Source organism: Anoplopoma fimbria, chromosome 12 (assembly GCF_027596085.1).
Source record: "Anoplopoma fimbria isolate UVic2021 breed Golden Eagle Sablefish chromosome 12, Afim_UVic_2022, whole genome shotgun sequence".
NCBI classification, from domain to species: domain Eukaryota; kingdom Metazoa; phylum Chordata; class Actinopteri; order Perciformes; family Anoplopomatidae; genus Anoplopoma; species Anoplopoma fimbria.
In genome coordinates this window covers 22,305,351-22,318,992 of record NC_072460.1, presented here as the reverse complement: position 1 = coordinate 22,318,992, position 13,642 = coordinate 22,305,351, and the positions used below count along the sequence as shown (strand labels likewise).

Below are 13,642 nucleotides of genomic sequence, written 5' to 3'. Positions count from 1 at the left end.
GTTGGAGAAGATCTGGGACTGTCCTCATGCAACCTCCAGGTGAATCAGCAGCTCTCACCTAGTGAGTGACCCGTATGCACAACGATGGTTCCTCCGGCAAACAAAAAACAAAACACACAATGGATAAATGGTGCAAAGAGTGCAATGATGTCCTCAAATAACCGATGCAATAATATTAAGTTTCAAGATTATATTGAGATTCAAGAAATTACACAAAATTGTAATGTGAACTGTCATCATGTTCACTTTCTAAACAACAGGTGATTATGATATATGCATTAGTAAGGTGATTGTCACTACCATTAAGATAAACTTAAATGTTTATCTGTGTTTACATATTAAAACCTAAAATATGTGGATAAATGGTGTGTGGATGGTGGATACAGGTTGTGTCATTCAGCAGCAGCCCATAAAACCATTTTTTTGAGATGCTACATATTTGCCAGAAGGCTAGAAATAGGTTATTTAAAATGATGTGATACACGCACCCTGCTGGCGAATTTAGGAATTGATATTGCTTATAATTTTGTCTGAAAATTACCAAATTGTGTAAATGTGTCATTTTCTCAAAACCATCTTTATTCACACAAATATCCTACAATTGACTAAATTTGTATTATTTATTTATTTTAAAAGTCTGTTAATCCTAACATTTAAAAGTGTATCATCTTCTCTTAACATGTGTTTCCTTTGTAGTGTAGCATAAAGCTGCTGTTTCAAGAAATCTCATATTTTCACTGTATTAACAAACTGATACAAACTTTTTCGTTTATGTATTTATTGAGCAATTTGAATACATTCTATATCTTCCAGTATAAATATATATCATTACAATATCAATTCAGCAAGAGGACATTTTTACTACCACCGAGCAGGTTTTCTTTCCCCACTGCCTTCTCCTAGAAGGTAGCTGTCATAAAGCTCTCTGAGGTGGAGGATGAGCTCCTCTGTGTTCTGACCCGTGAGAGCCGACACGGGGATGACCCGCTGGGTGACGAGGCTCTTTAGAGTCTCTATCTTCTCCCGGGCCTCTGGTAGGTCCATTTTGTTGGCTATGATGGCCTGGGGCCGCTGGGAAAGACCAGGTTCATACTGGTCCAGTTCATAACGCAAGTGCTGCAGCTGGGTCCAGGGCTCCGGAGTAGACAGGTCCAGAACATAGAGGAGGAAAGGACAGCGCTCTATGTGACGCAGGAAGGAGATGCCGAGGCCTCGATTTAGATGGGCCCCCCGAATGATGCCTGGGATGTCAGCAACTACACAGAGCAGAAAGTAGAACATATGTATTACTCTGGGAAAAAGCTGCTAATTATACAAAGCAAGATCCTATTAAAACTGTATCACACTTTGGTTAAATAATGCATAATAATAATAATTATATAATATGTTAATAGTTTGCTTAAAATCAACTACCTGCAACTTGCTCGTGATCCCTGTAGTTGACGATTCCTACATGTGGATTGAGTGTTGTGAAAGGGTAAGCAGCCACAGCAGGCCTAGCGTTGGAGATGGCTCTCAACAAAGAGGATTTCCCAGCGTTAGGAAACCCCACCTGGTGAGAAGGAATAAAAGAAAATCAGTTTATTAGATTTTTAGGGTTGAAAATCAATATTCCAATGTTTATTTAGAACATGAGCGTTTTTCCTCACCAGGCCAGCGTGGGCCATGGTGCGGAGCTCTAGGTGAAGGAGCCTCTCCTGGCCCGTTATCCCCGGGGTTGCGCTCATCGGGGCGCGGTTCTCATTGGAAAGAAAGAATCGATTCCCCTTCCCGCCGGCCCCTCCAAACACAGCCAGATACTCCTGTCCGTGCTCAGAAAGGTCCACTACTGTCTCTCCATTTTCCTTCACCACGGTGCCTAATGGAACCTTTATGAATAGTAAAAAAAAACATCAAAGGTAAGGCAGAATGTTTATGACAGGAACGTGCCCAAAGCGTTTAGAGGTTACATGAATACAGTCGTTTATGATCAAATGCATGGACTCACAGAAATATAAGTTGGGCCGCCATTCTTGCCGTAACAGTTCTTGTTTCCCCCTGATTGTCCGTCTTCTCCCTTGTAAACCGGAACCACTTGCGCCAACGATTTGACAAATTTGTCCGCTGAAAGCAAGTAAATAAGGAATTTGACATGATGCCACACTGAGCGAGCTCTGTCAGTGACTGTGTGGACATGGTGGAGGAAAAGCTTAATTGTTTACAATTCTTGACAAAATCTTATTACGTTCCATCTAGTATAGTGTTCAGTCCTGAATTTTAACATAATTAATGTTTGTAATGATGGGGAGATCGTGGTATGTATGTATATATATATATATATATATATATATATATATATATATATATATATATATATATATATATATATACACATGGCAAAACGAACTAGTATCAGTACAGATGGCTTGAACCAGCCGGATGCCCGACTTACCTTTGATAACGATGCTTCCTCCATCACCTCCATTCCCTCCGTCTGGTCCGCCCCACTCTTTTCGCGGCTCGCTGTGAAAGCTGCAGGCCCCTTTGCCGCCTGATCCAGCCAACAGCTTCACACGACGATGGTCTACAAAGTGACGGGTCTACGAGTCAAATCATAAAAAAACAAAACTTAAGACAGTTGGCAAATCCACAATGTGATTCATCTACAACACAAAACTAGGATGGATTCAGAAAAATAATGTCATTTGATAGTTTTTTATTGCTTTAACAAGGGCTGTACGGCAAAAAAATCCATCACTGGCAGATCAGCTGTATATGCATTTGACAGTAGTACCTTTTTAGGAGAAATTAATATATAACAATATAATGTCAGAAATATCAAACCGTTAGGGGATATGATTTTGGGCATCACTCAATGGACACATTTCCTAACTTTAGATACAGATAAATGTCAGTATTTTAAGAATAAGTCTTACATTGAATTATTATTATTATCCATATGATATATCCAGTGAAAAATGTTGGATGTTATTATATTAGATGTTTCTGTGTTGTAATTTCTGTGGCTCTAAAAAAAGAAAGGATTTAACATCTGTTTTTTTTAATTCATACAAAAATATTATGGATGCAATTTGAGCGTTTTGCAAGGAGACAGACTGAGCAAATGAGCCAACTAATAGAATATATTTTACTTTGTTTTGAAGCCAACTTAAGACATAGGAAAGATTATAATTTCTTTGCACAATTGCTTTCACTAATGGGGACACAGAAAGTAGTGTACTGACTCCATCCTAACTTTGGGTCTATGTACAGTACCAGTCAAAAGTTTGGACACACCTTCTCATTCAACTACTTTGAAGAATCTAAAATATAAAACATATTCTGGTTTGTTGAGCATTTGTTTGTTTACCACATAATTCCATATGTGTTCCTTCATAGTTTGGATGTCTTCAATATTAATCTACAATGTAGGAAAAAATAAAAATAAAGAAAAACCATTGAATGAGAAGGTGTGTCCAAACTTTGTATGTAATTTGACTTTTTTATTCTCACTGTTATATATATTGATCAGATAAAAACACTAGTTTTTGTGGAAAATAAATACATGCAACTTAAATAACACGTTATGACAAATATTTACCAGGCCATACACATATGTATATATATATACATACATATATATATATATATATATATATATATATATATATATATATATATATATATATATATATATATATATATATATATACATACATATATATACATATATATACATCATATATATATACATACATATACATATATATACACATACTATCTCATTCAACATACTTTGATACATATACATATATATATATATAAATATAAATAACACATTATGACAAATATGTACCATATATATCTATATTCAGACAGCTACTATTATACATATATATATACAAATTCGGGTATATATATATATATATATACTATATATATATATATACGGACATACATATATATACAAACATACATATATATACATACATACATATATATATACATACATACATATATATATACATACATACATATATATATACATACATACATATATATATACATACATACATACATATATATATATATACAGTACCAGTCAAAAGTTTGGACACACCTTCTCATTCAACTACTTTGATACATGCAACTTAAATAACACGTTATGACATATGTACCAGTTTCTTTTCAGACAGCTCTTTCTTCTTCGGGTGTTCTCGGACCTTGGCGCACAGCGAGCAGGAGGTGCTGACCTCTCTGACCTCTCTGACCCCACCGGGGACCCTCGGCCTCCACGCTGATATGTTCCCTACAAGTACGTCCGGAGAAAGCCACCGTGAACGTGTCACCCTCCACAACGTCGCCAACATTGTCACGTTTTGTTTTACGGTCGTTTAGCCATGTGAGCGCACACGTTTACTACCTGCAGCATCACAACACCACAGCTACGGAACGCGTGAAGGCACCGTTTGAATACGCGATTGTTTATTACGGTGTTCGGTAAGAGGTGGTCCTCTACCGCCACCTTCTGTGCTGGAGTGTGATGGTTATGATTCAGACTTGGCTCAAATGAAATGAGTCAAGTCTGTAATATTTCATACAATAAGCCTAGAAGTTTGAACACTTCTCGGGGGTCAAAAAGATTTATAAAAAGAACATAATTTTGTTTTGGGGAAAAGCAGACTAAATCACATTAGCAACAACTTATCTTGACATCCTCTAACCGAGGGGAATAATTAATTGTCACTTTATTTCCATCCATTACTAACACAATGACAGGGTGTATGAGTTTCATAAAATGTCTAAAAGCAAAAATCCTATGAGGTGGGGGACCTGGGGACAGAATCTTCATCAAATTGGAGCTTGTGCTCTTAGTAAATTTTCAGGGGTTCTTGACGTGAAAAAGTTTGGGAACCACTGCTCTAACCGATGCACAATTGACTTAAAGATGGACAAAACTAAAACCTGAATGCACATTGTGCGTACGTTCATTTCCGTAATAAAACCACAAAATGCAGACATACAAAAGGTGAATGTCAGTTTATTTTTTTAATATAACAAACAGTAACAAAAGACAGCAGAAAAGATCAGGCAACGCAGTCTCACGATAGATACGTAGATAACATTCATATTTGTATACAGCACACCAAACCTTACTCTCTCTCTCTCTCTCCTGCATACATGCAAACACACACACACACACACAAACAAAGCGCATCAGTGATGCACTACATAGAACTAGAAAAAGACTTGCCATACATGTTCAGTTCAAAGTCAAATGAAACACAGATACAAATCCATTGTAGTATAGAGAAGCCCGTGATTGTCATTGTTGAGTAGTACATAGTTATGTGGCTGTTTGACAGCCATGTTTTTCCCATTATTTGTTAACCCTTCAACTATTATTATATTTATTATCTTTTTACCCCTCCGAGATAAATTGAGTTAATACAGAATATACTGCAAAGCCGGGGCCTCACTAATAATCCCCATTACTGCTCAAACTGTAAGAAACAGCGATTAGTGAAATGACAAGAGGTGTTGTCTGACTTCCTTTAAAAATAAATAAATAACATAATATATAATCATTTTGTAATCACACATGGATAAATAAATATGTAACTTCTATACCCTTTGACCACATGTCCTTTTTTTAACATTACCGGTACTTTGTCCATCTTGTACAAAACATAATGATAAGAGTTTTCATTGAAAAAAGAGAATATTAAAGTAGTAAGCTTTATGTTTGTGATGAAAGACTATACATTATCTGTCCATAAGTCATATAAATACAGCAAATAATGTTCTTAAATATGACATGTCAGTTGAAACCTGCAACATAACATTAAATAACATAAGACGAACCAGCCCCAGTCGTTGCCATCATTGTGTGTCAACAAACTACAAATAATGATATACGGTTTAAACTCACCAATCTCAACACGACTCACTGAGTGTATTGCACTTATTAAAGTAGAGGTGCAGGAGACGCTACCGTTCTGTTCCCGAGTTACTTTGGCTTTCAGAGAATCATTTGTAAAAAAACAGCCGGAATTGCACTACAATACAAAACATCACCCACTGCAAAATAAAGTGCGGACAAAGTGGCAATGTGTTTTCATGTAAAACCCTTATTGGTTGGCGTCAGAGAAGTGTAACCCCCTCCTAACTCTGCACAACAATGACTTGTCTTTGTAGAGCAATACCGCCAAAAAATATTCGTCAAAAATACTACCACCATGTATGGAAAATGACGCACACTTTAAAGTCTGGATCTGTCGGTTTACTATTGTGTCTATTACCTCAGAAAGACATACATAGAGAGTGAAAGCACATCATGTTAGACCACACAGCAACACACCACAGTTTGACTAACACGGACAAACCCCCTGATCAAGTCAGGGTTTAAGGACCAACGATTTCACCTTCATGAAATTAATTTCCCTTCATGAGACATAAAAGTGTCTCAAATAAGAAATTAGAGCAAGAGCTGCAGACCTAGTCTATTAGATAAATATCAAGGAACATTTCCTTTGAGGCTTATTCGCTTTTTATAGCATCAGCCTCACAAAGCCACGGGCCCGCTCTGCGCACCAAAAAAAAAAAAAAAAAAAAAAAAAAAGAATAAAGAAAGAGGCTTGTAAAATAGAGTAAACATTTAAAGCCGGGGATGGGATGAAGACAAGTGAAAGGCAAAGAGAGAAAAGAAAAAGAAGGCTAGAGGCCGTTTGCTGAGGCTCATTGAATGACTTAACTGCTCCTTTTTAGTACCCTGTTTAATCCATGTGGAAAGTTTACAATATTTTCTTTGATACGACTAAAGCACCCTGACTTTTCGCAGCTACGCAGCCCTGTAGTGAGCAAAAGAGATGACGAAAGCATCACATTTGATTATGTATTTTTAGCTAGAATGGTGATTAATGAGAGGCTGATAAATCTGACGCAGCCAGATCTTCTAATCCACAGCTAAGCCGGCGCGTCACCGTTGAGCCGCTTCATTTTCATCCAACAGGACAACACTGTGCTACCTTATTGCTGATAATTTCCATACTGACCCTGCAATGTAAAAATGATTTACACTGAGAGATTAGATTGCATTTCATACTACAAATACAAACAGCACAAAATGATCATTTCAAGTTAGCCCCTTATTCCTACGTGCATCTAATTTCCTGATGTTTTATACTTACTCATTTAAAAGTTGGATTTGAAAATATAGGAACCAATGAAAAATGTTTTAGATTGTATAATATGTATGCCTCAAGCTATTTAAACCATTGCTTGGGTGGGCGTTCAAATATTCACCTTGATACGTAATAAAATTGGTTTATCAGAGATTAGCAGCATCAGAAAACATCAAGCATGATATGAAGCATGTCCTGCGGCATGCAAAACATTAAAGCCAGTATTTCTCACTTTTTTCTTATTTAATAATTAAAAATGGACAGGTGAGTTCCATCCAAAATAAGCATTTATTATATAGATAATACACATATTTTCCTATAGTATGCTAAATGAGCATTAGTCTGTTTCGCAAAGCCAGTTTCAGAGAATCAGAGACATCTGAGATCTGATCTAATTTCATGTACCTGTTCATAAGCATAGGGCCTCTGCGTCTGCGCTCCAGAGCCTCCCTGGGAGGAGCGGTAGGAGCCATACTGTTGGCTTTGACCCTGCTGATACTGAGAATACTGAGAAGATCCACCCTGGCCAGGACCTGTAGCAGAAGGGGGTCACATTCAGTTCATTTGTTAAATTGTTTAATGCGTTTAATGTGTGTTTAAATGTGCAGAGTAGGTTGAATGGGTCGTCCTCACCGTATCCCTGTGGCTGTCCGCTGTAGCCTTGTTGAGAGGAGTACTGCTGCTGGCTGAAGGGCTGCTGCTGGCCAGATCCCTGCTGATACTGGGCCTGCTGCTGAGTGTACTGAGAGTTACCTGGAGGAACATATATACACACACAGGTATGTCACATATGAATTGAAATAGGTAGTACTGTGCTATAGTTTTGGTTAGACACATTTAGACAAACTGAGGTTGTGAGTGTGCAGGAGAATATATCTTAAAGTTACAAAATGAATGAGGACTACCTCCTTCATAGTAATGCTGTGAGGATTCATCAAAGGACCTGTCGTAGCCTTGCTCACCGTACGAAGACTGTTGATACGAGTACTCCCCGTGACCTGTGGAGAACACCGTTCAACACGTGCACAAACTCGTCTGCAGAAAGGCAAAAACCCACTCACACTCACAAGAGAAAATTATTATTCGCAGTTTGAAGCCAAAGCATTCATAAAAGATGTGCGCCGACAGAATTACAAGCACAGGCAACAATTCCAAAGCTTCTCACTTCAATGTTATGCACAAAGTAGAGAAACACCCTGGAGGAGTTTTGTGCTCTCTCCTCAACACACTGCTATGGCACTCTCTGAAATCTGAAATTTCGGCACACCATAGGGGACGGTACGGACACAGACACAGTTGGGAGGAAACAGTTGAGACCAATGTCAGTCTTTTGCACATTTTTCTTCCTCCTGTGCTTTTCCTTTCCCACAATAAGAGAAAAGACAGACGGGGAAGACGAGCTGAAGCTTCAGCGCAGCAGTAAATCTGTCTCTGGCCTGTGGGGTAGTGCTAAAAGGAAATGCCATGACCTATAATGTGGCTTTGTGTGTTTGAGAGCTGTTAGTATGAAGTTTTATGGATGTGCACGATTACCATCAGGGTAATATAGCCGGTTTATGGGCTCGCTGGAGCTCTGAGTGTGTCCATACTGCTCTCCGTAGAACTCGTCTTGTCCCATGTACTGCTGTGCAGATCCTGCAAGACAGGCGACACCACCATTTGTTACACAGTTGGTTGGACCAATTTGCCGCTGAGTTGGAGAGTAAAGGGCATGTGCCAGAACATTTGGGCAATTTAGGCAGCCTGAAGGTGTGAATGTGCGTGTTCATATGTGTGTATTAAGAACAATGAAAGACGCAGATTATTAAAGATGATAATTATAGACAGCGTTCTTGGAAGCAATCTTCAAGTAAGAGGCTATTTGTGTTGAAATGATATTATGGAGGAAGCTTTTGCGGGGCCAGCCCAAAGAACACTACGTAAAGTGGAGCAATTACACTGAACAATTCCATGACAAATTACAAAAGATGTAATTTTTAGCGGAGAAAATGAGGATTACAGTAAGCCAGTTATCAGGGAGAATCTGATCTCTGCTTGGTGGTGGTGTGCAGAAACTCCAGATTCCAACATGTCCCGTTCAATTTTATCTAACAAACTCGGAAAACCAACGGAAGATGCATCCAAGAGCCATGCAGGCAAAGTCTAATCTCTTTTACGAACCACAATTGGCCCTAAGGTTTGACAAAAACAGATATGTGCTGCTGCATAAACCAATGTCATCCTAACCTCTGCAAAAATAGCAAAACCGAAAGAACATATCCGATAATTCACAATATGACAAAGGAGTCACGGTTGACAGAGGAGCCCTAGCAACAACCCCCCTCGACCAATCAGGGAGCTGCTGATGAGCGAGCAGCTTAGCTATGGACACAACATTTCTATAACAAAGTTCTATCTGGAAATACCCAGTCATGCAAGGATAATAGTGTACCAGGGTGAATGAGGACATACAATCATGGCCTGTTGCCCTGGAAACCACATCCGGTCCTTTTTTTTTACATATCGTGCCTAGTCTACACCCTTCAAAAGACTTACCAGAACAGGTTGGAGCTATTATTAGGCACATGCTGACACAGCACAAGTTAAGTTAAGTGATGTAAGACGAGTGATACATCTCAGGTCTGCCTCTCAAAGCGACGGGGATAACCTTATTTGCTTCAACATCGCATTTTTGAAGGCAAAAACTAAAAACCATGCATGCACTAATTCGCAACAAACTCAGGATTTCCATCAATCAAGGAAGCCGTGGGACTGGCATCCGGAGCCACACAAAAGGTTCCAAACTGCAGTCACACATCCATCTATGTACGCCAAACTGGCATGAAGAAGTCCCACCACCTACCTTGCTGTGCGGAGCGGTAGGATCCAATGGGTCTCTGAGACATCATACTGTTTCCTTGACTACCCTGACCCATCATGCCCATGGCCTGCTGTCCCTGATAGTGTTGACCCCCAACCTGGGCTGGGGAGTAGTGTGGAGTTGCAGACTGTTGGTGCATCATGGAGACTAGGAAGGAGTTGTGGTTATAGAGGAGTGGGGGGGGAGAGAGATCTCATACATTAATACACACAAACACACTCTATGCACATACCAGAATTTGCATTCAACAGCATACGCCGCATTCTCAGATCTGAGACTGGCAGAAATGTGAATAATTTAACTGACAAATAAATGTAGAAAGGAGGTCCAAGGCAATCAGGGCAGAGGGAAAAGCCAAAAGGTGGAGGATTCAAAGCAGTGTGGGGGTCTCTTAAAGAAAGAAATACTCTTTGAGGAGATGCTTTCACGACGCTGCTCTAAAGTATAAATGCGAACAAAGCCGGTGAAGTCAGTGCATAAACAGAGAGATCCACGCAGACATCCAGGGGGAGGAGGGCTGCATCTCGGGGTCGGGAGTCAGAGAGAGGTAAAGCCCTGGAGAAGAGGGAGGAAGGAGGGAGGAGGCAGGACGCCTCTTTGATGAACTGAATGTGTTTGCTTATTTTTTGATTTGGCGGGAATTAACAGACTGATGAGTGCAGAAATGCATGTAAGCGAATGTTTTAAGCAACATCAAGGGGGAGTTTGACATGAAGATTTTCTGAGGTATTTCAGACATCATCTAACTGTTTTACCGGTTTCTAAATCACTCTGAACACTTGAAAGGAATTACTTTCAACACCCCCTTCCTTTAAGTGCCAAGTCTTGCATCATATCTTAAAAAAACAACACAAAAACAAATGAGACATCTTGCAAGAAGTCCTTAGTGTTTTGGCGCCTTCAAATCCTAAACCGGAATTCCTTCCCATTAGAAATAGACCACAGATCCTGGCGATTAGGCTCCCCTATACCTGGCTCACCTTGGTTGGTTTGCATGTTGAGGTTGCTGCGGGAGGAGGAAGAGGAGGGTGTGGAGGAAGAAGAGGAGGAGGAGGAGGAGGAGGAAGAGCCATAGCCAGGCCCGGTGCCCTGGGAGGCAGGCGCAGCGTGGCTGTAGCCGGAGGCTGACGCCGAGCTACCGTAGCTGCCGGCTTGCAGGCTGAGGGATGCGGAGGGAATGGCCGACTGCAGCTGACCAGCCTGCTGCTGCATGGGGGCATGGCTGGGGCCTGACGACACACACGCACAGTCAGAGCAGGCGCTTCCCAATGCGGTGTCATGTCATGTTAATCATGGGCCCACATTCAGTTCATCTTTACAGGAAGCTTGCGTGGTTATACAAGGATTGGGAGATGGGTGTTAATAACAGAAAGAAGGAAAATGTCTCCATCAAACAAATCTGACTATCAGACTATGAACATGATATCATCAGATATTTGCTGGCGATGAAGATGATAGACAGTTAAACAGTATCTGCAGACAGACATGCAGCATATAGTCAGGATTTGAAGAGCACTTGAAGACAGGGGGAATGACATCAAGGTGGAGATGTATGTGTAAAGTTTGCACAGGCCAAAGTTCATCAGTAAAATGTACATTCTCACCATTGCTCATTTGGCTCTGCATCATTGATGTGGGGGGCAGACCAGGGGCCATGTTGTCATTGAGGTTGCTCGGAGCATGACCCCCACTCTGGCCCATCGCTCCAGGACCCATTGACATGTTGGGAGTGGGAGGCTAGAAAGTAAAAAAAAAAAAAAAAGCATTTGATCAATTGAACCCAATTGCTGTCCGCCTTTCTCTTATTACATCCTATATCATCTCCTAAATTGCAATATTGTGTTTGTTCTATGGATTTATCAGTGGAAAAATTACAAGAAAAGGGATTGTTAACTTCTGTGCCATATAAAATCAGCTAGATATGGGCAGTATATTTTAAAAAAATGGAGAATAAAACTGATGAAGACAGAGAATCTTCACTGTTAGGCTACTTGTTCCTGATAACCTCATTAAGGACTCACTGCAGGTAGCAGTGACTGCATGTTCTGATTTGAATCTGCTATCGTGGCCAAGTACACAAGATTTCTGTGCAGGATCTGCTGATACCTGTCAAAAAGGGAAAATGAAACATAAAGTTGATTTACTCACTTTTACCTTATTTGTTTACAAAGCATCAGTCAAGAATTAAAAAAAAAAATAAAAAAAAAAAAAAAAAAAAAAAAAAAAAAAAGAGCACTTACTGTGTGCATTCAGCTGTCTTGCCTTTGCTTTGGTAATCCATTATACACTGTATTAAATGATGATTTTCATCCAGCATCTTTTGGGAGACAACACAACAACTTCAGCTCAGTGTCTCAAGTCACAGTGCATGGGAAAATGATACGCTTAAATATGCAGTGTCCTGGATTTTCACAGAACTTCCAACACCCCTCCTCTCTTTCTGGGTCAGTTATTGCATTTTTACAAGGAGCATCCACTCAGTCAAGGCTAAAAGCAGCATCAGCAGCAGTCTGAGGAGTCCAGGGCTCGGGGTTATCCTGTGCTGCTATGTTTCCCTCCATCACACACTACCATGCATTTATCAGTGGATGTTTATTTAGGTTATATGCTTTTTGCAAAAATAATATCCCTTTAAACCTGCTGTGTGACAAGGATCTGACACCTAGAACTAATTACAAAAAAAAAAAGCAAGTTCAAGTGTTTGGAAAACAAGTCACACAATCTAAAGCTGACATCTATTCAACATGCAATAAACATATTGATCAGGAGTCATTGAAACATGCGGTGAGATCAGCAGCACACAGCTCCAGACAGTGATGCTCCTTCATCCTTCATCCTTCATCATCGCTTTGTTTGGCTCTCCATCCTCCAGCTGACTGTAACGTTACAATACCAGTTGCCATTTCTTCTGACGCTCACCACGGTCTACTTTCCTCCGCACACATTCCCCCAATCCACACTAGAATATCTGGAGCACCAGCAGGATAAAGATGTTACCTTTTGAATGGTTTGCTGGGTCACCTCCCCTCCTTTACTCCTGGGGCGCGCCGATGAAAACGCCACAGACATTTTGTCATATGGGAAATAAAAAGCGCGTCTTTTTTATTCTAATATTTATTATCCCGAGCGCAGCCCTCTATTTGGTAACATAGTTTGGCCATTACCAGGAAATGGGGGTATTTACCGTGTGATCTCTATTAACACGAAAGAAGGGAAATATTACAACACTGGATTTCACCGAATGTTATTTATCATACATTTTTTGCTGAGTTATTTATTGTGAGCATGCAAATAATGACACATATGGTAAACTGCTAGGTGATAAGGGAGAATCCCCCTCCCTGAGTGTTTGGTATAACCCGGACAGTGAGTAGCCTACCACTCTCCCTGTCTGCAGACGGAGTATCCTTTGATTCATGGAAGCCAATCAGTTCACATTGTAGGCTACAAGTTTTTTTTTTTTTTTTTTTTTTTTTTTTTTAAGCACCTTTTGAAAAATACAACTATTCATGATGATGCAACATTCATGATCATATTTGATACAATATCTCTAAATCTGGGATGTCTGGACAGTTTTCATATCAAGCAACCCACAATGTAAGATTTGTGTTTCTTGTGA

General features: G+C 39.9%; 2 protein-coding genes across 2 annotated transcripts; both read right to left on the bottom strand.

The window, feature by feature from the left end:
• Positions 1-772: 772 nt before the first annotated feature.
• mtg2 (mitochondrial ribosome-associated GTPase 2) lies at positions 773-4,435 on the bottom strand. Its single transcript, XM_054609755.1, has 6 exons — positions 4,158-4,435; positions 2,432-2,579; positions 1,988-2,103; positions 1,650-1,868; positions 1,414-1,552; positions 773-1,256 (listed from the first exon to the last, which is right to left on the bottom strand). Exons 1-6 carry the CDS (start codon positions 4,347-4,349, stop codon positions 862-864), a joined length of 1,209 nt encoding a protein of 402 aa, XP_054465730.1. The 5' UTR covers positions 4,350-4,435; the 3' UTR covers positions 773-861.
• Positions 4,436-7,008: 2,573 nt separating this feature from the next.
• LOC129100253 (calcium-responsive transactivator-like) lies at positions 7,009-13,092 on the bottom strand. The gene is made up of 11 exons (XM_054609839.1): positions 13,021-13,092; positions 12,264-12,340; positions 12,045-12,129; positions 11,628-11,760; positions 11,004-11,252; positions 10,006-10,170; positions 8,697-8,798; positions 8,069-8,161; positions 7,797-7,916; positions 7,569-7,696; positions 7,009-7,035 (listed from the first exon to the last, which is right to left on the bottom strand). The coding sequence occupies exons 1-11, from the start codon at positions 13,090-13,092 to the stop codon at positions 7,009-7,011; spliced, it is 1,251 nt and encodes a 416-aa protein (XP_054465814.1).
• Positions 13,093-13,642: the final 550 nt, after the last annotated feature.